Source organism: Syngnathus typhle, linkage group LG12 (genome assembly GCF_033458585.1).
Source record: "Syngnathus typhle isolate RoL2023-S1 ecotype Sweden linkage group LG12, RoL_Styp_1.0, whole genome shotgun sequence".
NCBI classification, from domain to species: domain Eukaryota; kingdom Metazoa; phylum Chordata; class Actinopteri; order Syngnathiformes; family Syngnathidae; genus Syngnathus; species Syngnathus typhle.
Window position 1 is genome coordinate 3,435,751 of NC_083749.1, and position 24,246 is coordinate 3,459,996.

General features: G+C 44.3%; 3 protein-coding genes across 3 annotated transcripts in view; 2 read left to right on the plus strand and 1 right to left on the minus strand.

Annotated features, from left to right (window-relative positions):
• Positions 1-7,251, minus strand: part of ank1b (ankyrin 1, erythrocytic b) — a 28,189-nt gene extending 20,938 nt beyond the window's left edge. The window contains exons 1-2 of the mRNA XM_061293330.1: positions 7,126-7,251; positions 107-208 (exon numbers count right to left, since the gene is read on the minus strand). Coding sequence (XP_061149314.1) covers positions 107-208; positions 7,126-7,251 — 228 coding nt within the window. The remainder of the gene's footprint in view (positions 1-106; positions 209-7,125) is intronic.
• Positions 7,252-12,464: 5,213 nt separating this feature from the next.
• On the plus strand, positions 12,465-21,550 carry LOC133163753 (neurofilament medium polypeptide-like). The gene is given in 4 exon segments (XM_061293969.1): positions 12,465-12,585; positions 16,378-17,576; positions 18,108-18,232; positions 18,613-21,550. Coding segments are annotated over 4 exon segments (3,666 nt in total). The 3' UTR covers positions 20,834-21,550.
• Positions 21,551-22,192: 642 nt separating this feature from the next.
• On the plus strand, positions 22,193-23,939 carry pgam2 (phosphoglycerate mutase 2 (muscle)). The gene is made up of 3 exons (XM_061293332.1): positions 22,193-22,685; positions 22,763-22,943; positions 23,538-23,939. The coding sequence occupies exons 1-3, from the start codon at positions 22,269-22,271 to the stop codon at positions 23,705-23,707; spliced, it is 768 nt and encodes a 255-aa protein (XP_061149316.1). The 5' UTR covers positions 22,193-22,268; the 3' UTR covers positions 23,708-23,939.
• The last annotated feature ends 307 nt before the right edge of the window (positions 23,940-24,246 follow it).

Here is a 24,246-nt window from a genome sequence, read left to right on the forward strand (position 1 = left end):
TATCAAAATCCTCTGACCTATAAATTCTCAATCATGCAATTATATATTGTACTTGACTTTTATCCCACAATATGGGCTTGATTATGTTTGGAATGCGCTTGCTTACCTGATTAGCTATATTGATATTGATGCCATTCTTGATGTGATCCAGAGCTTTGTCCAGGTTGCCTGAACGAGCGGCGCGCAGAAAACTGGTGGATGCATCAGCCTGCAAAAAAAAATTAAACACTAAGTCCATTTTTCTGCTTCCTTTCATTGGAGCTTGTGCTGGTCCTTCTGTTTTACGCATTTTGGCCAACAGGGGGCGGTAAATAATAGTCATAATTGCTCAGTAGGAATAAATAGCCTGAGGATATGAACAGAAACTCCAAATCTCATCACAATGCAGGAAGCGTCAAAGTGCAGGGTCAAGTAAATGCATCTTTACAAAGTCCATCCCAACACAGTATCATCACTAACGTCCATTCACAAACGGAATGTCATAACGATACATCTCCATCCAGGAAAGTAGTGCGGATCGATGTCAAGATGAAGTCACCGCGCTGAGAATTAAAAATCAATAGCTAGGCTCGGCAGAGTGGCAGCTGCTCCAGTTTTAATGGCTAGATGCTCCAGTCGTAGCACTGCAGATTCTTTGCTGAGAGATTTTTCATATTGCTAAAAAAAAAAAAAAGACAACTTCAGGATAGCAGTTGTTGACGTGGCTCAAATCAGTGTAAAGCCAGATTAGAAATAAAATCCAGATTAAAAACATAGAGTTCAGTGTCATATTTGCTTAACACTTGTAAAATATTTCCTAATGTTTTAATAAAGGAACTAATTCAAATATGGAAATTATTTCTCCAAGCCTGTGAAACAATGAGGAGACAGATCAAAACGAGGATCTTCCTGTTGTCTCTCCGTTGCCTGAGCTAAAGCGGAGCATCTGAAATATTTATAGCCCGTGTCAGGCCGCCGCTTCGGCAAACCATTACAATCAAAGGAATCTTTTTTTTTTCCTGACTTAATCATGTAGCCCGACACTTTATCAAAATTTTAGGGCTGATTTTGGGGTTCAAATACAAAACATATTGTCAGCAAAGGCACGTGGGAAAGAACCCCCGCACATACACAAGAGTTAATATGAACACAGCATGCATGACAGTTTGAGGTCACATGAAAAAAATTATCATTAAATTTTGATAAAATACAATTTGGACGCAAAAATATGCTTTAGATGGCGTGCATATTTTGACTATGGAACTATAATGTGTGACATCAGCATAGACCCGAGTATGTATCTGATGTGTGTGAAGAAAATACTAACACTGATTTTGATTACAAAGTAATTGTTACATGGAATGGAACAAAAAAAATATACGAGGTCGACTAGTAACACAGAAAATATTATTTCAGACTTCATTAAAGAAACAAATAAAATATGAAATTTGTTTTTTCCTTTTCTAAAAATAAAGTAGGCCAAACAGAAACTTTTGTGAACTTGGGAAGATTCTTCCATCTCTTGGTTTTGCTAAGATTAAACATACTGTTACATGTTTCTTTTAACTGCATTATTCATTAGCCTCCATTTTGAATTTTAAAGACAGAATCTTTTTTTTTTTTAATGGTCTAGCAAATATGCAGACAAGACATCTTTTTGGGTGGATTTGCCCCATCATTCCTCAGCATTGTCCCGAATCTCATTGCTTTTCGATTAATCCGCAGGGCGAGCCAGCATGGATGCGGAGTCACTCAGCCACACATCATGTCCATATTTTCTCTCTCTCTCTCTCTCTCTCTCTCTCTCTCTCTCTCTCTCTCTCTCTCTCTCTCTCTCTCTCTCTCTTTCCCTCAGCCAGCTTGCCCTCTCACGCTTCTCCTCGTAACCTTTCAATATTCATGAGCACTGCAGAAATGCAACCTGCAAGCCATGCTGGGTAGAACCTGAACCTTAGGGCGTCTGCTGATGACATCGTCACTCCGTGTTGACTTTTTTTTTTTTTTTTAAAGACAGAATTGTGAGACCAATTACTAAAATCTAAATCCATATACCTGCAGATAGAAAGTATACAGAAGAGATAAAGGTCAAGTATGCGTAGCTAATGTGAACCACTCAGCACCACGTGCCTGCCATAACGATAACATACAGTCCCGATGACAGGAGTGAGCAGTCAGCAGAAGGAGTGATGGATAGAAAGGAAGAAAGAAGAAGACAGGAAGGGGATATGGACGAGAGGGCGCATGAAGGGGGGGCAAAGTTACACAAGTGCATGTCAATGAAGCTCCGCCCATCAGGTCTGAGATGTTGGAAATAGTTGATGACACGTCCGGAATTGCAAGACAGACACGCAAGTCCTCCGAGCTAGGCTTCCCACGATATTTTAAAAAATCCTTTCTGTTGAGTTGTAAATAAACATGCAGTATTACAATTTCCCCTGCTGTCAACAAGCGATGACATATGCTCATCACAGCGGGATACGCTCCGCACCGAGGAGAATAAAACACAGGCAAAATGACATCACTTGGCTTCCTTGTGGAATGGAAATCCTTCCACGTAAAATCGCAAAAAAAAGTTAGGATGGGGTTACAATGAACACGTAGTGGCAAGGATGAAGGGTAAACAAATGGCCTGAAGTCTAAAAAGAGTTCAAGCAAGAGGAGTCAATGTAAAGCAGAATAAGTCATTTTCGGATAAACGGTAAAAAATTCATCGTTTTGTACGATTCCGACACTCCTGTCATGTTTGTCGGGTAATAGAGGAGCTGTGTCCTTTGGGATGTGGCCTCCACAGCCTCCTTGGGCTTAGAGAAGTGCTGATAATGCAGCTAAGCTAGCATGCGATTAGGCCGTGGAGACACGTACGCTCCTGTCGCTCTGCTACCATGCCTACCGCCTTGCACTTTGAAACTGGGACACAGCTTGTGGAAATAGAGCCCAAAAAAAAAACATTCATTCGGAGGGGGGGATATGAAATTACGGCCAAGCATTGCGACACGCCCAACTATTAAACCTCGCCATCTTTTTCTTATGGTCAATCAAAACAACCCGATTGTTTTTATTAACAAGCAATCAAAGAGTGGCCGCAACCACAATGGCTTGACTTGGTCAAATAGCTTCTTTGACTACATGAGCTCTTAAAAGGTTTAAGTGGAGTGGTCAATGTGGCCCATTTCTCCTTCTGTGTGCTTTGTCTCTCTGGCATGGAAGCCTTGATTTATTTCCATCGGGACTGTGCTAATTCCATGTTGTTTTAATGCAGCTCTCATGATAGTTTATTACAAACAAGCTGTTCCAGTAAAACATGGTTTCATTTATTGGAGTACTCAGCCCTCGCGCCTCAGTGGTTGGCGTAATAATGGATGCTTTCGATGGACCTGACCCCGATTGTTTACTGAGAAAATGGCCGCCCTGATGTTTGTACTCGGTTCACTTGAGAGATAGCCATAATGCAGAGTGTAAAAATATACTCAATGTATTTTTTAGGTATTGTCTTAGCTGTCAATTGAACAGGGGTGTGTAGACTTTTAATGCAAACGTGGCGAAGTAACCACCCCGAAACAATGGCCGATGTTCTGTTTTGATATTTTCATTTTCCACGTCGGGGATACAGTACAGGAGCTACTTCTGGTTGCTATTCACTGGGACGGACGTGGACGGGCTTTTTATGTGTCCTCTTAATGAGAAAGGAGGTAACGTGTCATCGGGATAGCAGCCAGGCGACAGATGAAATGGGTCCATCATTCAATGACCAATCAATAACGCTCGACAGCTCTGAATTAAAGCGGCCCCGTGTTATGCCTCTACGGTGGCGATAAGTGATACTTGCCAAAAAAACTTACAGTTCATTGAGGACCCTTACATTTTTCAACTCGAATCATGTTAAGTTGTATTAACGCCAATCGCCACATGTCATAGTTCTGTACGATCAAACGTTGGATAAGAAATCCGGACTTGTCCTCAATAAAAAAAGACCTGAATTACATTCAAAAAGATTTCACCAGGCATGCCAAGGATCAAACTAAGAAAAATCAAAGTCATCACATTGCAGCAACGCCTTCATGAAATCTTTGCGATCATAAGCCGCCGGCGTTATGGCGAGCTGCTGTTTGAATGCATTAGTGGACTTCTGAAGGCCACGTGATCCTCATGGACCTTGAGCACTGCTAATTCCATGACATAATACCCAGTTCCACTTGAAAGTGTGCGGGTGTTCACCGTGTGTGTCCATCAGTGTGTATGGCATCGTGCCAGTCGCTATCACTTTCCGTCTCCTTTACACTGATACTTTGGAATTAACGGAATTACTCATCTTGATTTTGTTAATGCCCCACAATGAATCATTAGCAGTGGCTATATCCTGTATGTAGGCCATTTATGTAAGTTAGACGAAAGTTTTCTTTGAACATAGTTCACAAAATGGACCGACCCTCCGAATAAATTTGTAGCGCGTAGCTCGAGCAACAAGCTAATCCCCATCGCTGCCAACATTTCACGTCCGTTTGTATAACCAGGAAGACATTTTGACAGCTCATCACCATCAAGGCATGCCCTCATCCGTCTCCTCATCCCTTCATCATCCGGCAATGTGCAGTGTCATCCTGTAGTTTCCATGGTTACGTCAGTCACCTCAGGCCGCCTGTCACCTGACCCACAGGGGCTTATAATGAACTTTACCACAAGATTTACGTCCCCCACCTTCCGTGTCACAGTTTGGCCTTGCTTACAATAGTGACGGATGTTCTGATTAGAGAGAACAGGCAAGCCGCGTGAAATCCCGACGACTGCACATTTAGCTAAAGCAGTGGTTCTTAACCTTTTTTTTAAATCTTTTAATTTGTAAATTTCCCCCAGGGTATCCTCGCACCCCCTTGGAAGCATTCTCGCACCCCATTGAGCTAAAGAATCTCGTTTTCCCCGATGGAAATGATGCTGCTGAAAGCAACGCCATTAGCTTCCGGCTAATACAAATGTGTGTTGAAGGTTCGTATTGATCTGAAACCTCTGCGTCATGGTTAAGAAAGATTTTTTTCTCCCCCTCACATTAACATATCTGCCTCCAAGAGCTTCGTGAATATTTAATAGATTTTATTCATACATTCATTCAGCAGTCACATAATGGAGTATTTTTACCGATTAATCCGATGACAATGAATGAACGCGGTATGGTTAGCCTAATAACATGTTTGCTTAAGTCATTAAAAAGTCATTAAAAATGATCAAGACTACATTTGTTCTGTGACACAAGCTCAACGGATTTCCAGATGAAAATTGGTCTTGGTTAATCTCGAATAGGATGTGATAAGCATTCAGCAATCACACAACTTTGCTAGCATCACATCAGTTAGCGTTAGATACAGTGACACAGAGGTGCTAGCGCGTCATTAAAGGTGCGGTGTAATCCTAGGCTGGCAGGCAAATATAGCCCACTGGCGCTTTGGGCCACGCTGAGTGCCGCTCAGTTCTGTTCGACCTTGGCTCCATCCTGCCCTCCCTTTCCTATAAAGGCTCTCACGCCAAAAAAAAAAAAAAAAAGATTTTGTACTAGGCAGATTTATCTGCATTTACTAACCATAAAAGTGACTTTCAAAGGTAATCAGAAAAGTTAGTTTTTCAGAAATCCATAAGGGTACACAGATATATTGCCTAAATAGAATTTTGCAATCAAACGGTAAAAAACTAGGAAAGACTCGGCACTTCTAATGAAAAGTGGTGTACTCGGGGAGGTGCTAGCAGGCTGACTCAATCGATTTACAACAAGGTTAATTCCACTTAATTAATACCCTTACGACCTCTTGATGCCTGGTGTTTTACTATCTGTCTTTTTTTAAGAAAAAAAAAAGAACAATTAACAGAGAATACAATAAAATTGGAAAATCAAAACATAAATATTTTAAATTTGTTTCTGAGGCTTGACATGCCTAAAACGTATTTTTGATTTTTCTATTTCGAATCAACAAGATTTTGTCTGGCCAACATCCCAGATTCTAAACACGCTTTCTTGTTCCGCTAACGACCAAAATGGACTCAACCTTTCGATGCTTTACAAGCTTGACAAAGTATGGAGAATAAATTGCTTTGTTCCACACAGGTTACTGTTTTGCCCTCGGGAAATGGCGAGCCCTCCCGCATTAAGCACTTGTAAACATTTCGTATTGACAGCTGAAACATCGCTTTCGCAAACTTTTACTTCTTTGTTCTCAATAAGTTGCAAAAAAAGCCAAAGAAAAAAATCCACCCAGCAAAGCAGCAAAAAAAAAAAAAAAGGGTGGGGAAGGAACAGGAGGCATTGCAGCATGAAAGCTTTCTCTCCTATTTATGACACACAAGAAAGATGTTCTAAAATTTTAAAAGAGATTACACAACATCCCCAACCACTTTTTTTAACACGCACACACACACACACGCAATAATTTGCCATCAATGTGTACACAAAAGAATATAGTGGGTGAAAGATCGAGTTCTGTCTAGCAAGCTAGGATCAAAACGCTAACACAATCGGGATTGACACAGGCTAATGAACTAATTCCGGTACTATAGTAATATCAACTGTGCGGCAATATTCTTTAAAAAAAAAAAAAAAAGTATCCTTGTCATATCTTCTGATGTAGCAATAGCAAATAGATATATTTTTTTTTCAAGTTTGTTTTGTAATCCAACTGGCAATATATGAAACAGATTAAACCATGCAATATTCATTCTCATGAATCATTTTGGGGCTGCCAAGGTTGAGTGCACAGGCAAGCTCATAAAATGTGCAGCGAAAAGGCAAACCCAGCATGTGGGAAGCGGGGGTAAGATTTTAAATATAAATGATCGTTTAATTGGAGACTTAAACCGAGAGCATGTCACTGAATTGATGATCACCTTTCCCTCCATTTTGCATTCACCCCATTCAAGCATCATAAGGGGAGAATGAAATGAAGCCCAAAAAAAAAAAAAAATGCATGAAAGGGGCAACAAACTACAGTGGCATCTTTTTGAGACGTGACTGCGAGAAGATGAAATCCAAATCTCCCCGAGCCACACCTCCACTGATGAGAACAATCAAACACATGCCAGCTGAGGCCCTCGAACCGAGCGAGTCAATTATGCTCGCGACCACTCAAGAGTGACGGATGACGACGAGGAGACGGTGTCATCTCCTACCTTGCGCCTGCGATCCCTGGATCGATTCCTCTTTTTGATCTTGTCCTCCTCCTTCTCCCGCTGCTCCTGGGCGGCGGCCTCGGCGAGGTCCTTGGTCTTGCGGAGCTGCTTGGCGGCTTGCGCCATGGTGCCGCTGCTGCTACACTGCTTCTGCTGCTACCAGTCGTCCCCGTTCCCTCTTGTCCCCCGAGCCCCCCGTCGAGCCCCCCGACTAGCTCCCCTCGGCTTTCCACCGCCGCATGCGTGTGCTGTCACACCTCCCCGCCAGCCCCTCCTATGTACAACCGATGGAGATGCTACGGCAGCCACAAGCCACACGTCAGCTTCAAGATGCTACAGCTAGTGGTGCTGATGCGGCCACTCAGTCGCTCGCACTGCGCTGAATTGCCACCCCCCCCCCTTCCTCACCCTCACCCCCTCTCCCCTCCCTCTCTCTCTCCCCACGTTGCTCCAGGAGACCAGTCACGCAGTCCCGTGTTTGCAAGTGAGTGGAATCCTGCCGTGAATCTCCCTCTTGTTTGTTTTAATCCGCCCAGCATCCCCATTTGAGCATTTTTTTCCGCATGGCGCTTTTTGTCATCCGACAGAGTCGCCCATTCCAGGTACAAAGAAGCAGAATGCTGCAGAATGCTTCCATTGCCACCCCCCACCAACCCCACCCCCATCTCCTGGCTGTGGATTTTCCATGCCACCCCTCCCTCAAGGAGGGTAAAAATAGTAAGACAGATGCTTGCAAAATAATTAAAACAGCAATCATCTTTTGGTCAGTAAATATCATCCCCGCTCCCCTCCCAAAATGCTCTGTTGTGTATTTTTAATTTACAATTAGTTTTAATGGGACAAATCTGTTTCTCAAAATTTCTTCACTTCCTTAAAAACAGACAGCAGTGAGTTTTGATAATGACTTTCTACACCTGCAGGGAGAAATAGGAAAAAGGAATGGAGGCTTTCTCCCTACCTCATCTTGCCCCCCCCCCCTCATCTTTCTTCACGCCGTTGCATAACAAAGTGCAGCGCACACTGTCAAAGCAGGAGCGAGCGTGTGACAAAACCAGGGACAGATACTAAATATTCATTCGAAACAATGTTAATTCCATCTAATCCAGTCAAGCAGGCGGAAACAATTTAAAAGTAGCCCTGGAAAAAAAAAAACGATTACTTGACGATTAATAATTCCGATGACATCTCGGTTCATGCTTAGTCCAATTGATGGTGGCTGACCGAGCATGGACTATACTGCATGAAAAAAAATTCAAAAGGGGAAATAAAAATGAACAAGATAAAGTGTGCACACCCTTAAATTACTTGGGACTGTGTCGAAAATAAAATAAAACTGGATGTCTTGTTCAAGTTGTTTTGCATCTGCCTCACTTCTAATGTTAAGGAGGACGTTAATTCATTTATGATCAACATGAAGGCGTTTGAATTATTTCCTTTTAGCCTCAGGGACATTTTCGTGGGCTCTGGAGGATTTTCAAGGACATGCATATATTAGTTTGTTTTTTCCTGCAAACCGCAGCAGATCCGCAAGTCATGGTTACGTGCAACGTTACAGTGAACTAAAAAATAAAAAAGATAAACATATCTCTGGCATCATTTTTTTTGGTGTGTGTGGAGGGGGGGGGGGTAGATATTAGATGGTGCAGCCTATCTTATGACTCCACTAAAGGTCACAGATGGTATATTAAAAGTTTTTGATCTTTTCTCGCTCTACCTTGCAACATCCCCATGTCAAGCTTTGTGTGAGCACCCTTTAGTGGCGTTTCGAGATTACTGCAATTCAAAGCGTCCGTCTGTCTGTCTGTATGTCCATCAATTGATCCATCCAGCCAGTGTATGAATATTAATATTCCGTGGCATGAATCAGCGAATGACTCCGTGTCATTTACTGTAAATGAAAGTGCTTTAATTTCCATTATGCGCAAGTTACGCTGCCTCAACTTTTATTTTTTCATTTTTTTTTTTCTGCGCTTCTATCTTTGGTTCAATATTGTAGTTATTTTTAGAAGGCAATTGTTTGATATCGGAGATGTGACCACACTATCGTTCAAGCAGAGTCGCTTGCTTTTTGGGACTAAATCCAACACAGGCAAATATATATTTATATATTTTATTTATTTATTTATTTTCCTACTGCTGCACTTCCACGGGTACAACTTTAGATGTCACTAACGTTTCAGTAAATGAACCAGAAATAAGGGGCCACCAGAATAAAAATATTTAGGAGAAGCCTCTTGTTTAAATTCATCCATAAGACAGGCCCTGCAGTAAAATGCGACGCATGGTATTTTGAATTACTTCACTTCATTGTTAAAACATTCAATTGAGGAAAACATTCTTAAAAAAAACTCTTAGTCAACTCTAAATTGTCCCATACATGATGATTACTTGATTTCAAATTTCATATGTGCTATGACTTTGCATTCCTGAGACATCTGGCAGTGTTGCAAGTCTGCCATTGACAAAATAACACCCCGCTTTTCCAACATTCTCATTGCGAACCTGTCTGCTGGAATGACTCACAAAAAACATTTGATTTGCACCTCATCCATCGCCTTGCAAAAAAAAAAAAAAATCAACAAGTCTAGCGACCCTTTATCATTCTCAGGCTTTGCACGCCCACCCCTCCATTAAGACCCATCGAGCCATGCCAGACACACTCTTGTGAGAATCCAAGAGCTGCAGGGCAAAAACAAGGCCTGGCGCTCGTCCAGAAATCATCTCAGCATCAACGCGTGGCAGCCAAGATGGCACAATCGTGCAGAGTAGTGCAAACCACTTTGATGAACAGCACACGTGAACTTCTTCTATCAGCTAATAGCAAAACAACCTTATATTTCATTATTTTCCATTTTTGGCACTTTGCACTCCACAAAGAAATGTGCTGACTTTGCTCATCTAGAGAGTGAACAGCCCCGGAGCACTTGAGGACAAATCTTGTGCCGCTCTCGATCAATGTCCATCGACTGGGCCCGTTTTTACCCGACTTTCATTCCCGTAAGTGGATTTGCTCTGCACTGTGTGCTCCCAAAGATTCAATGGGATAAAGTTCAAAGGTCATCATGACAAGGAAACAGGCACCTGCCTTTTGCTTTTTCATGTTTCGTATCCAACGACTCTAACAATATGTACAATTTGAGCATTTATATGGTATTTAAAAAAAAAAAAGAATTCTGTGATTCTTTGTTGTACCACAAGAGGGAGCCCTTGTACCACAAGTGGTACACCAACAGCCAGACTTGCTTCTATACATTGTTACCTGTATGTACATCATTATAACAGGTATCACTACTATCACTTGAAGTTTACTCTTCACTCTCTTTTTTGTTTTTCTTACTTTTAAGGTTTTAAGATTGCTAAATGCATAGATCCCGCGTGTCCCATGGCTGCATCAGGAATAGTGCGGGCAAGGAGAGGCAAAGGATGCTCAGGCAGAGGAGATGAGAAGGAGGGAGGGGGTCATTTTGATTTTGTGGGAGAGGAGCGAGCTGCACTGCAGCAATTGGGCGTTGGCTCGACTGAACCGGACGAGAAGAGAGCACGCAGAGGTTGTTGGGACGTCACTGAAGGGGACGCAAGCGGAAATAGACCAGTGTTGTGTGGTCCTATTCGTAGCCGCATGCATGTGCCTGTGTGTGTGTTTGCTGAATGATAATTGAAAAATAAAAGGAAACCAACATCATTTTCTTTCAATTTAAATGGCCAGTGGCAAAATGTATTTAGTTGATTTTTCATGTATTTCATTTGGGTAGGATAGTTTTTCTGTTAACCTTTTACTTTTGTTCTTCACAAAATGTTGAGTCAATGCAGGCTAGCATTTCATTAATTGTAAATTAAGACAAATTATAAATTAATTCCCAATAATGCTTTTGAATATCTCACTAAATGTGCATGTCATTTTGCTAACATTTGTCTTATTGCGTCCTCTCAATGCGACAGTTGCACTTCCCGCTCTCACTTAACTACTGTACTGCAGTTTTCCGCAGCCTCATGAAATATGCAAGAAGAAGCATTGCCATTGGCCCACTCACCTTTGCACAACTGTGTGAGCGTGCGCACAATGACGAAATCAAATAGACAGCTCACTCAGCTGTGATATGCTAGTCTGACTGGCTTTACAGCATCATTTCGAAAAGGGGTGGAGACTCTATGGCTCCATACATGCCCCCCTATAAGTATTTACATCTGGCATTCTATGATAATTCAAAAATCAAAAAGAAATGTACAGATGCTCCTTGATTAATTCTTGAAAATGAGAAAAAAAAACAATCTTGTTGTAATTCCACCCTTCACCACTAGACGGCAGACAACATGTAACAAACAGGTTGATTCAGGTGAAAAAGTTTTGCTTCACAGATCAAGTTTGTGCAAAAATTAAGAAAAGTGGTGCCCAAAGACGTTCCCACCCCGGAGGCAAAGCACAGTTGCCGAAAGACAGCATAGCGGCATAAATTAGCATCAAACTAGCAATTGAAATGCACACCAGGAGACCTTGTAGCGTACAAAGGATTGTCACAAATAGACCAAAAACTGAGTCACCGAGCTCAGATAACACTCCTATGAGACACATTCAGGGGGGAAAACCCAACTGGTTTTCTCGCTTCTGTTTTTTATGAAACTGCATCGCTTGAGTGAGTCGAGTGCAGCAAACAAGCTCCGTGCATAATGTAGCGTCAGATGCAGCGGCAAGTGGGGAAGTCCTCAGGGAAATGTGGGCAGGTAGCATTTAAAAAAAAAAAAAAAACGAATGACAAGACACATTGCTGATTTGCTAAGCAAGCTGATTGTCGGCCTTTCAGGCAGCAACATCTGTTTCCTTGCAGAAAAAACCTGTACCCAGCGGGCAGGCGGTTTTAAATATATTTCACTCATGCAGTAAATGTATATGTGTATATATTAAATGACTATTAAACCCGAATTGTTTTCCTAAAAAACTATTATTGTGGTTTCTCGGGAACTCATGGCCTTTGAGGGAAGTGTCTCAAGACAATCTCATTAGCAGGACGATCGACTCCACGGACTTAACATCGGGTGCTGTTAGTGAACCAATTATGGCGTGTAAATAAATTCACCCCGGGCAACGCTCAGCAATCACTTGCTATCAAAGTGAGCGATCGAAACGGACGCCACATGGTGCACATGGCCGACGGCATTCTCTGACTAACCACATTGAGTGGATCACTTACAAATAAATCAAGTATGATTGCTTGGTCATTAAAAAATGCACAAAAAAAAAATTGGCTTTTTTGGATTGAATTAAATATTTGATCCCCAAAAGTGTCTGTTCTGCAATCCGACTTTCAATTTGCTTCTGCTGCCGCAGCAGGCACATTTACGTAATGAGAGTAGAAGTGATAGCTCGCAAAGTGTGGTTGAGCTGTATCAGGATTCTGCAGCTCAGCCTCTGCAGCACGACTCCACCTTCCTCTCAGCTGCAGCTCACTGACTTGCCCCAGAGACGTTTGCAATGCGACTAAACCTCCAGGACATGTGGGCTCACTGGGCACAATATTAGGTACACCTGCATGTGTATATATACACGCATGCATTTAAATATGAGAAAAAATACATAATACAAATAATGTAAGTGAACTTAAAGTTCAAAACAGACTAATGTGACATGTAGACAAGAGGCCATTGGGAGCTGAGATGATAATCGGTGGAAAAGACGCTGTCTCGACATAACCCAAGACAATGTTTAATAATGCAAAGCAAATTTGAGTGGGAGACTCATGAAATTGCCTTATGCCTGCCGTTTTGTTTGCGAGTAAGCTAGCAAAAATTTTCATCATCTATGAGCGTTGCTGAGATTTTTTTTCTGAGATTTTATCTCACCCGAAAAGGAGAGTTGCTATAGGAAACAGATAGAATGATAGACGATTTCATAAAGGGAGTACCTCAGGGTTCTGTTGTAGCACCCATGTACTTTGCAATATGTTGTCCCTCACTCATATTCAGACACAATATTTTTTTTCTCAAACTGCGGACGGAAGCCAATTTCTTAGTTCTATTTACTAAATAAATAAATCGACTTTTTTTTCCGGGTAGCCAAGGTCGTATATTCTGCTGCAGAATGCTCAACGATTCCAGTTAGCAACAGCATTGGATTTCAAGCCATTCATTTCAGTCGTGACTCTGTGATACTTGATCCAAAATCATGATCCAGAGAGTCATGTGATCGTCCCAACACAAGGGTGAGCAATTGCCAGCCATACATAATTCAATGTGATAATACTGCAAAGCAGCGAGTTCAATGAAGTACACCCGCTGACTCCTAAAAAGAACCTACAAAATATTTAAAGTGTGACGGGCGGTGATGGTGTGTGTGTGTGTGTCGGTGGAGACGTGCAAAGAGGGTGGGAGAGGGGAGGGTTGCAGAAAAGGAGGGTGATGAGTGACTCTGCAGATTTCAACAAGAGGCCACACTCCGGGATATCGGAAGACTGGAAATTGAGTTTTTCGTTTGTGACACAATCCGAGTGATGAAAGTGAAATGCATTCCAGCACAGGAGATGACTATATTGCTGGATGAAGGACTAATATTGCCAAAACATGGCTCTACTTTATAAATATTGCATTTTTGGGTCAATTGTTCTTTCTGATGAAACTATGTTACAAAAGAAACGTTGGTTGCATCCTTATAAATAAACAGTATGACACCAAAAAAGTAATAAGGTGTCCGATTTATTGATACATTTTAATCTGCTCGCCTTTTCCTGATCAGTGACTTCCTCCTCAGCGTGAGATTCGATTATTTTGGGGCGCTTGAAGCTTTATTTATTGATTGACATGATCTTTTTGCTGATTGGCTGTGAGAAATCACATGGTTCCACGGCATTTTTCAACAATTTAAGTAACCACCTCATGACCGCAAACATCTAATTGGCCGGTGGAGAAAATCAGCTAATATTAGTGATGCTGCCTGTATAATAAGATGTGAGTCAGAGTGTGTGTCGAAAAGATCTGCACCCGAGAGAGAGAGACAGAGCGAGAGAGCTAGTGATGCATTGCAGATAAACTGCAGTCTAACCCCTCCCTTTCTCCTCACCTATGCCCCCCCCCCCCACACACACACACCCTCCTCCCTCCCATACCCACCCTTGTTGCTCATTTGTTCCTTGCCACTGTACACGGACGGCATCGCCGTCCCGCACAAGCACACACGGTAACTTCATCCCACACATCCCGTCACACCTTGCTTACCTCGGCATATCTTGAGATAACCTTTGCACCGCTCTGCTATTCTGCTTTTCATTCATCCCGGGACACTGAGGATCAATGTGGACGTCCTAGAATAAAGGGCAAAATATTGTAGAAAAATTCAAATAAATCAATTGAATGATATACGAATATGTATTAATATAAATAAATAAATACAAATTCTAGGAAATTAGGCCTAAAAAAAAAAAAAATGCAGCAATGATGTAGCAGGCTACTGACTTGTTTATCCCAAACTAACTGTCAAACCCTGAACCGCAGAAATGCCACTCGCCCCTCCCTCCGAAAAGAACATTTTGAAGACAAATTGACAGCTGCAGGTTTAAATGTGGCACATGTTGCCGTCCTGAAGGTAAATGATCCTGCGTGAGGAAGATCGATTTGTTGTCGAGGACGAAGTGGCAATAATGTTATGCCTGTGAACAAGAGAAGACGACCCGCGGTGTTTGCGAGGCAGGCAGACAGGCAGACGGCTTGACGACTGTGTCGTGATTCATCTTTTAAATTGAATCAAGCCCAAAATGATTCCTATCCTAATCAAATTTATGTGACGGAAAATTCTAGATCAGCTGGATAATAAGGCTTTGCATTGAGATGACCTAAAAGAAAATGAAATAAATAGAATTGGACCGCCGTCAAGGCAAGAAAACAATCGAACGTCAACAGTTTGAGCGCTGTAGGTATCCCGATGTCCATGTTTCTGCTTAGTCAGCTCATTTGCAACATGGCAACAGTGTCGATGTGCTAGTCAGCCACGCGTCAGCTCTCCGAGAGGTCACGCTGTCCTTGTATCCAGCATACGACAAACAACAAGCATCTGCATTACAACACTGTTTTGGAACTTTTATGTTGGTCAAGCTAATTGATGGGCCAGATTTGGCTTGTAGTCATTTCAGCACCTTTCTGCACTGCGTTGGAGCCTTGAACTCGCTCCGACCGGCTCTTGTTGCAGGACCCCACCCAGACCCACTCATCACACCACACTGTCTGTGACCCTCCGCGAAGACCCGACATTTAAAAGTCCGGCATGCTCAAGGACGATGGAAAATGGGGAAGGGGCGTGGCTCGGATTGTGTTCATTTACATGCATGGGATACGGTGCCAAAAATAGACACGGCGCTTTCATGCCGCAACTTCTTTTTTTCTACTCAGTTTGTCGTGCACTTGCAGAACAGTGAGGAGAGGAAAACCTCAAAACATCTATGCAGCTGTTTTTGGTGCATTAAATAGTTGCCAATCGTTGCACATTGATAGATGATCAATAGAGCGGGGTGCATTGGAGGAAGGAGTGGTTAGACAACACTCATTGCACACTTGTGCATGCAGTGACTACAATGGTTAGAAGATTTCAGTTGTGGGTGTAAACATGAGATAAGGCTGCATAATCAGCATATTTTTATTTTTTTTACAAATCCCCCAAAAGTAAAAGAAAAAATCCCGCCAAACAAGAGAATGTCGCCATATTTCAAAAGGAGGGCAGTGCCCCCCCCCCCACCTAGCTCCGCCAGTGCAATACATTTTTCCCCAAAAGTCTTATTTTTTTCCTTTTTATTTTATAAATAAGGTGAACCTTCATATATATTTTTTCTTGTCTTGATGTAATTTTGTCCCAGCTCCTTTATTGTTGAGTCATGAACACTGACCTGAACTGAGTTGAGCGATGCTTGCAGTTCTATACATGTTGTCCTGGTTTCCTTGGATAATCTTTGGGTCATGTTTAAGCACCTTTGGAATAATAATCACAAAGAGTTGTTCATTTCAATTTCAAAAAACATCTGTCATTCATTTAACAGTTGATTTACAACCACAGAAAATGATTGCATTGGGATCTCTCCATGGTGCTGATTTTGAGGCACGTCTCAATGTGTCATTTACATGTGGATGCCCTTATACAGGACCAGTTGCAAATTTGCAACTGCTAGATCACGAACATGACAATGCAATACTCAATACTGTATGTGTGGTCATGTGTTCGTGACTGCCCAATAGCAGAGAGTTGACTGTGAGCAGCGCTCCCCCTCCCTCCCTGAGCAGCAGCAAGCTGCCTGGCGAGCATAGCGATGCACATCGTATAAAAGGTGCGCGCAGAGAAGGTGGAAGTCGCTGTGGAAGCCATCCACCCCTCACACCTACACGCATACACGTCCCCCCCTCATTCTGTACAGCACACCCACATAGTCACTGTTTTTCCTATTAGTTCTCGCACACTTGGCAGGATGGACGCCATGGGGAGCCCCTTTAGGAGAGTTACGGACAACAGGACCAGCTACAGCTACAGCCGCTCGGCGGGCGGCCCCTCCACCGGCGGATTCCGCTCCCAGACGTGGTCCCGGGCCAGCCCGGCTTCCAACGTGAGCGCGTCGTACAAGAGCGCCGTCAACAAGCCCCGAATGGACACCTTCGAACTGAGCCAAAGTTCCCTCCTGAGCGCGGACTCCTCCAGGCGCTCCAACGAGAAGGAGCAACTCCAAGGGCTCAATGACCGTTTCGCCGTCTACATCGACAAGGTGCACTACCTGGAGCAGCAGAACAAGCAGATCGAGGATGAGATCCATGCCCTGAGAAACCAGCAGGTGTCCCGCTCGCAGTTGGGCGACCTGTTCGACCAGGAGCTGCAGGAGCTGCGCGCCACGCTCGAGCAGATCCACCGCGACAAAGCGCAGATTCAGCTCGACAGTGACCACCTGGAGGACGACATCCTGAGGCTCAGGGAGCGCCTGGATGAGGAAGCCCGCATCCGGGAGGACACCGAGGCCATCATCCGCGTCCTTAAAAAGGACGCCGGTGACTCGGACATGCTCAAATCCGAGCTGGAAAAGAAAGTCCAGTCGCTGCAGGACGAGGTCGCCTTCATCCGCAACAACCACGAAGAGGAAGTCAACGAGCTTCTGGCCCACATCCAGGCGTCTCAGGTGACCGTGGAGAGGAGAGACCCGCAGCGGGCCGACATCACCGAAGCTCTGCGCGAGATCCGCAGCGAGCTGGAAGGCCACTCGGACAAGAACCTGCAGCAGGTTGAGAGCTGGTTCATGTGCCACTACTCCAAACTGAACGAAGCGTCCGAGCAGAACAAGGACGCCATCAAGAACGCACGCGACGAGATCAACGACTACCGGCGCCAGCTGCAGTCCAAGACGGTCGAGCTAGAGTCGGTGCGCGGCACAAGAGAATCCCTGGAGCGACAGCTTGGCGACATTGAGGACCGCCACAACGGCGACCTGGCCAGCCTGCAGGTAATGTAACCACCGCAGCGTGCATTTCCGAAACAAATAGCGTAAAGAAATAAAGCAAACCAATTAATTCATCGCACCATTTGAAGAAAAGTCATTGTTAAGGGCAAAGAATATTTTTTATAGATATATATATATTTGCATCATTTTATTAGATTTTAATAATTTTGGAAAGTTTCATATTATGTGTATTTTTTTTTTTTTTACTAGTCACGAGCAGCGACTCTATTCAAACTCTCGTGAAGGAGTTAAAGGGACTGCAGCAGAATCACTCTCTCTCTCTCTCTCTCTGTCTGCACATTTTTGCTGAGTAAGAATCATGGCGGGATGCCCTCCTCGCTGGCTACGTCCTTGCATCACACAGCCGTTCCTCCAGGGCGGGGTGCATAAAAATTTAAATATCTGCGTCAGAATACATTACGATACATGCAGGGCTAAAACAGAATCAACGTGATGTTCTTTCAGTCAGAAGCTAATAATATGCCACTAAATCAAATGCCTGGATATGTTTTTTTTTATTTCTTTCTTTTACAGGAGACAATCCACCAACTGGACAATGAGCTCAAGAGTACCAAATGGGAGATGGCACGTCATTTACGCGAGTACCAGGATCTGCTCAATGTCAAAATGGCCCTGGATATTGAGATTGCTGCATACAGGTGAAACAACATAAATAATAATAATAATTAAAAAAAAAAAATTTTTTAAAAAAAGCAATGAGGTGTGTTTGAATATTTAAATTAATTTATTTAGCAATAGTTACTTTTAAATTAAGATAAAACATTTTTACATGTATATTTTTACGAATAAATTAATTTTCTATTGCGCTAGTCATCATTAATGATCACTTTTCACAATTTAGTCTTCAGGCAAGTACAGGGACACCACAAAAATTCAGATTAAATAAAATTCTGAAGCTTGTGAAATACTTTCTGTTAAATTTCCTTTTGTTTTCACATAGTGCACAGTAACAATTTTTAATGTTTTGACACCTGTTCTGTAGAGATCATATAATGGACTCTCTTGATTATGCCATCAGGAAACTCCTAGAGGGCGAGGAGACCCACTTCAGCACATTCTCCCATCGTCCGGCTGTTTCGTCCGCCAGAATGTCACTTTCCAAATCAGAACCTCCCAGGATGAAGGTGCAACACAAGTTTGTCGAGGAGATCATCGAGGAGACCAGGGTGGAAGATGACAAGGCCGACATGGAGGAAGCCCTGGATCAGATTGCGCAGGAGCTCTCGGCCACACTTGAAGAAAGTGGAGGCGAGGAGGACAAAGAGGATGGTGACGAGGAAGATGAGGTGGAGGAAGAGGAAGTCGTAGCGGCAACTGATGCTAAAGTTAGCTCCGAGGCACCGGCGAAAGAGGAAGAGGGGGATGATGAAGAGGAAGAGGAAGAAGATGAGGATGATGGAGAAGATGAGGCAGGTGATGAGGAAGTGGTAGAAGAAACTGTCCTCTGCTCAAAAACCCAAGAGTCCAAAGCCATTCCCGAGAAAGTAAAGGCTGAAGATGAGGAAGAGGAGGAAGAAGAAGAAGTCAGTGATGAGGAAGAGGAAGCGGATGACGAAGAGGGTGAAGACAAAGCATCCAAAGATGGAGACGACGAGGATGACAAGGCAGATGAAGAAGATGAGAAGGTTGCAGTTGAAGACATTGTGACAGAAACCATTGTCTCCAAAGTACAAGTTCAGAAAACAGAAGCTGCAATACCTGAAGCCAAAAAGGAAGGACTGACAAAACCAGATTCTCTTAAACCTGAATCTCCAAAAGGTGGTTCCTCAAAGTCTGCATCCCCAAAGGCTGGTTCTCCAAAATCTGAATCACCAAAGGCTGGTTCTCCCAAATCTGAATCCCCAAAAGCTCCTTCCCCCAAGACAGAATCCCCCAAAGCCGGTTCTCCAAAATCTGAATCCCCAAAAGCTCCTTCCCCCAAGACAGAATCCCCCAAAGCTCTTTCCCCCAAAACAGAATCCCCCAAAGCTCTTTCCCCCAAGACAGCATCCCCCAAAGCTGTTTCCCCCAAGACAGAATCCCCCAAAGCTCTTTCCCCCAAGACAGAATCCCCCAAAGCTCTTTCCCCCAAAACAGAATCCCCCAAAGCTCTTTCCCCCAAGACAGAATCCCCCAAAGCTCTTTCCCCCAAGACAGAATCCCCCAAAGCTCTTTCCCCCAAGACAGAATCCCCCAAAGCTATTTCCCCCAAGACAGAATCCCCCAAAGCTATTTCCCCCAAGACAGAATCCCCTAAAACTCTTTCCCCCAAGACAGAATCCCCCAAAGCTCTTTCCCCCAAAACAGAATCTCCAAAAGCTCCTTCCCCCAAAACAGAATCCCCTAAAGCCGGTTCCCCCAAAACTGAATCTCCTAAAGCTTCTTCTCCCAAGACAGAATCCCCTAAAACTACTTCACCAAAAACAGAATCCCCTAAAGCGGCTTCTCCCAAGGAAGAATCCTCAAAAGCTGGTTCCCCCAAGACTGAATCCCCAAAAGCTCCTTCCCCCAAGTCTGAATCCCCAAAAGCTGGTTCCCCCAAGTCTGAATCCCCAAAAGCTCTTTCCCTCAAGTCAGATTCTCCCAAAGCCGAGTCCCCTGAATTAGAATCTCCCAAGCCTGCACCCCCCAAAGAAGCCTCACCCAAAACTACTCCCCCAAAAGCAGAGTCGCCTAAATCTGAAACTCCCAAGCCTGCATCACCCAAAGAAGACTCCCCAAAGGCCGGTTCACCAAAAGCAGAGTCCCCTAAATCAGAATCCCCCAAACCTGCATCCCCTAAAGACACCTCACCCAAGGCCGGCTCCCCAAAAGAGGAGTCTCCTAAATCAGAATCTCCCAAGCCTGGATCCCCTAAGGAAGACTCACCAAAACCTGACTCACCAAAGACCGACGCGACCAAACCATCCGACGACAAAAAGACTGACGACAAAACGACAAAGGACGCCGCCATGAACGGTGACGTGGACAAAAGCAGCCCCAAGGAAGACCAGAAGAAGCTCGGCGAGGGCAACGACGTGATCCTCAACGGCGTGGACGAGAGCCCCGTCAAAGACGACGGCAGCCAGAAAGTGGTGATCACCAAAACGGTGGAAACCATCACCACGGGCGAGGACGGCATGCAGCAAGTCACCAAGTCCGTCACCGTTACCGAAACAGTGAAGGAGGTCGAGGAGGTTCTGCAGGACAAGATGGTCTCCTCCATCAAGACGGAGAAGCACTCCACCCAGACCATCAAGCAGGTGACGGAGAGCGACTGAGGAGGCGGGCCCGCCGACGAGCAATCAAGCAGAACTAACCTTCGGGAACATCATGCAGCTAGAGCGACATTATCAAACATACTTAGAGAGAAGCCAAACGCTACAAATGTTAGACATGCATGTTTGCAGATGCAAGGAGGAGGGCGAGCCATTCAGACATTTTATCTTTTACCCTTCTTGTCGCAGCGCAACTGATGGGTTTGCGGTTTTCGGGGATGGGCGGGGCTTTGCATGCTATTCAGCTCAGGGGCAGGAGGGGGAGGGGCACTTTCCTCTCCTATGTACGGCCATGAGATAAGGATTCACTTTAGAGGGGGTATGATGTATTTTGTCGAGTGGGGCGGGGCTAGGGGCGGGGCCTCTGCACACGTACACATGCTGTGCTGAAGTAGCCTTATACGTGACATATGAATATAGCAACTCAGCCAAAAAGAAATCACACACCTGCCGCAGCGAATGACAACAGGACGATCCGATAAGCGTACGGAGTTTCCGGGAAAGTCCTTCTCGCCTTAACCGTGCTTTTCAATCCGTTCCGTCTACCCGAGTGCATATACAAAGAAATACCGTATTAGTGCTTAGGGGGTCTTGCGTTCTCGTATGGGAAGCGGAAATGCAGAAAATATATGAGGTGCTACTTGTTTGCAGTCCCACAGCCGTACGCATCACTTGATGATTTCCCAGCAGCATTTGCTCAATAAACATCATGAAATCAAATAGTCAACTTGTTTGTCTTTTTTGTGTCAATGTGTTACAATTGAATTAAAAAATATATCCTGGAAACTTCTCATATCAACACAATAATAATCTTAATTTCTTTTTTTTTTTAATTACAATTGCTTAAATTTGATCAATTCAGTATTGAGACCAAAGTAGCGAAATCACATTTGACCACTAGGTGTCGGCAAACCTTAGGAAATTCAACAATGTTATGCTATTTTTTTTTCCAAGTGGTTGCAAAAAATGAAACCATCTGGATCCATAAACATATTTTAAGCAGCTACTTCAAAATGTATCCGGATCCAGACAAAGATTTTATTTTGTGCAAGCAAATAAAATTCAAATCACCTTTTTCTTTTTTCACTGCAATAACGCAACTAATATTGTTCCAGTTACTTTTAAGCACAAACTAATGTCCAGAGTGTCCCGTCTGATGTCTTGATCTCATTTTAAAAGTCATGTTGCTATTTTGGCTCGATTGCTAACCTTTGGCCTTTGCAGACTTCCCAGACACTCGGGTGTCTGGTCCTACTGGTCAAGTGGGGGTGTCCATCACGGCGGGAAGATCTCTCACGGGTGGAGCACAAGGCGGTCATGTGATTGCCGTCCTCATGGTGCTATAAAAAGAAAGTGAAATGTCAAGCGGGCCTCACTTTGGGTCAGCCATAGTCTGTGCGCAACTTAGAAGGACTGAGGGTGACAAATCGCTCCAAGCATGGCCGCCGTTCATCGTCTGGTTATCGTCCGTCACGGGGAGAGCGCCTGGAACCAGGAGAACCGCTTCTGCGGCTGGTTCGACGCCGACCTGAGCGAGAAGGGTGTGGAGGAGGCCACGCGAGGAGCCAAGGCCATCAAAGATGCGGGCATGAAATTCGACATCTGCTACACGTCCGTGCTCAAACGTGCCGTCAAGACCTTGTGGACCATCATGGAGGGAACGGACCAGATGTGGCTGCCCGTCATCCGTACGTGGCGCCTCAACGAGCGCCACTACGGAGGCCTCACCGGTCTCAACAAGGCCGAGACGGCCGCCAAGCACGGAGAGGAGCAGGTGAAGATCTGGCGTCGTTCCTTTGACATCCCACCTCCGCCTATGGACAAGGACCACGCTTACCACTCCATCATCAGCGAGGTAAGCTAACAATAATTCAAGTCAATTAAAAGGAGGCGCTCGCTAAACCCGCCACGTGTCGTTTCATCGACCTTCAGTCCAGACGCTACAAGAACCTGAAGCCCGGCGAGCTGCCGTCATGCGAGTCGCTCAAGGACACCATCGCAAGGGCTCTGCCTTTCTGGAATGAAGTCATCGTGCCTGAAATCAAAGCTGGAAAGAATGTCATCATCGCAGCCCATGGCAACAGCCTGCGTGGAATCGTCAAGCACCTTGAAGGTGAGCACCAAAAGGAAATTTATGCAGACAAGTCTGTGGTTAATTCTGACACCAACATTTGCACACACACAAACACACACACTTAGTGTATATAAATAGCAGCTATGGGCTGAGGGACAAGAGAGGGTCATGAGCCTGGTTTCCGTTACAGTCGCGACCTTTATCTAGAAAGGTTGGACGGACTAACGCATTGAAAAAGCTACAAGGGCAATATTAAAGGTCACGTTAGACAAAATAAGGGTAGATCAGTCGTCCATTTAGTAAAATTGAGGGTTAGTCCTATGACTTCCATGCAGCCATTATCTAAAGTAACCTTAAAGTCAGCATCTGGGTAAGTGGCGGGGTACACCCTGGACTTGTTCCCAGCCCACTGCAGGTCACCAAATTCTTTGGATTCACATTCACAACTACGGGGAATTTAAAGAACGAACATGTGAAAGCTGTAAAAAATTGAAGAAAAAAAAATGCTTTCCTGAACTAATTACACCCACTAGGGGGCGTCTGGGCACATAATACTGTTTTCCTTTGAACAGAAATGACTGCATGTAATGAAAATTCTGAAACACACTTACTCCGCCGTGTGTCTTTCCCCAGGTATGTCCGACGCCGCCATCATGGAGCTGAACCTGCCCACGGGAATTCCCATCGTGTACGAGCTGGATGCTAACCTGAAGCCCGTGAAGCCCATGTCCTTCCTGGGCGACGAGGAGACGGTGAGGAAGGCCATGGAGGCCGTGGCCGCTCAGGGCAAAGTCAAGAAGTGAGCTCTCGCCCCAGAAGCCCGACAAACGAGACTGTCCTTACCTCCAATTTGAACATCCATCCATCTTTGGAGTCCATTCCAACATGGGGACACTTGTCTCCTGTTTGCTCCAAAAGACGACCTGTCAACTCAAAGAAGCAGAGCCACAACACAAACTCAAGACGTGCACATCCCTCAGTTGTTTTAAGTTGTGGCCACCACCAATAAAGAAACCACATTTTATATAATACAAACTTTTGTCTGGTTCTTCTTCGGAAAACCATAATGACATTGTCCTCATCATATTTAATCGGCATAGTGCAAAAGGTGCTGAGGAATCGTATCCAGGACACTTAGAGATGAGGAGGGAGACGAGTCATCGGGTTCAACGTGGCAGCGTTCCCATAATGCGGGGACGAGCTTGACCGCTGCCTTGAAACTGAATTATAGCACCGCCTGTATTACAGCGAGCAGCAGAAGTAGAAAAGTGAACGGATGGAAACGGTAGGACTGCCGTAAAAATACATTTTAAAGGAATAATTATTGAAATAGTCTTAATGG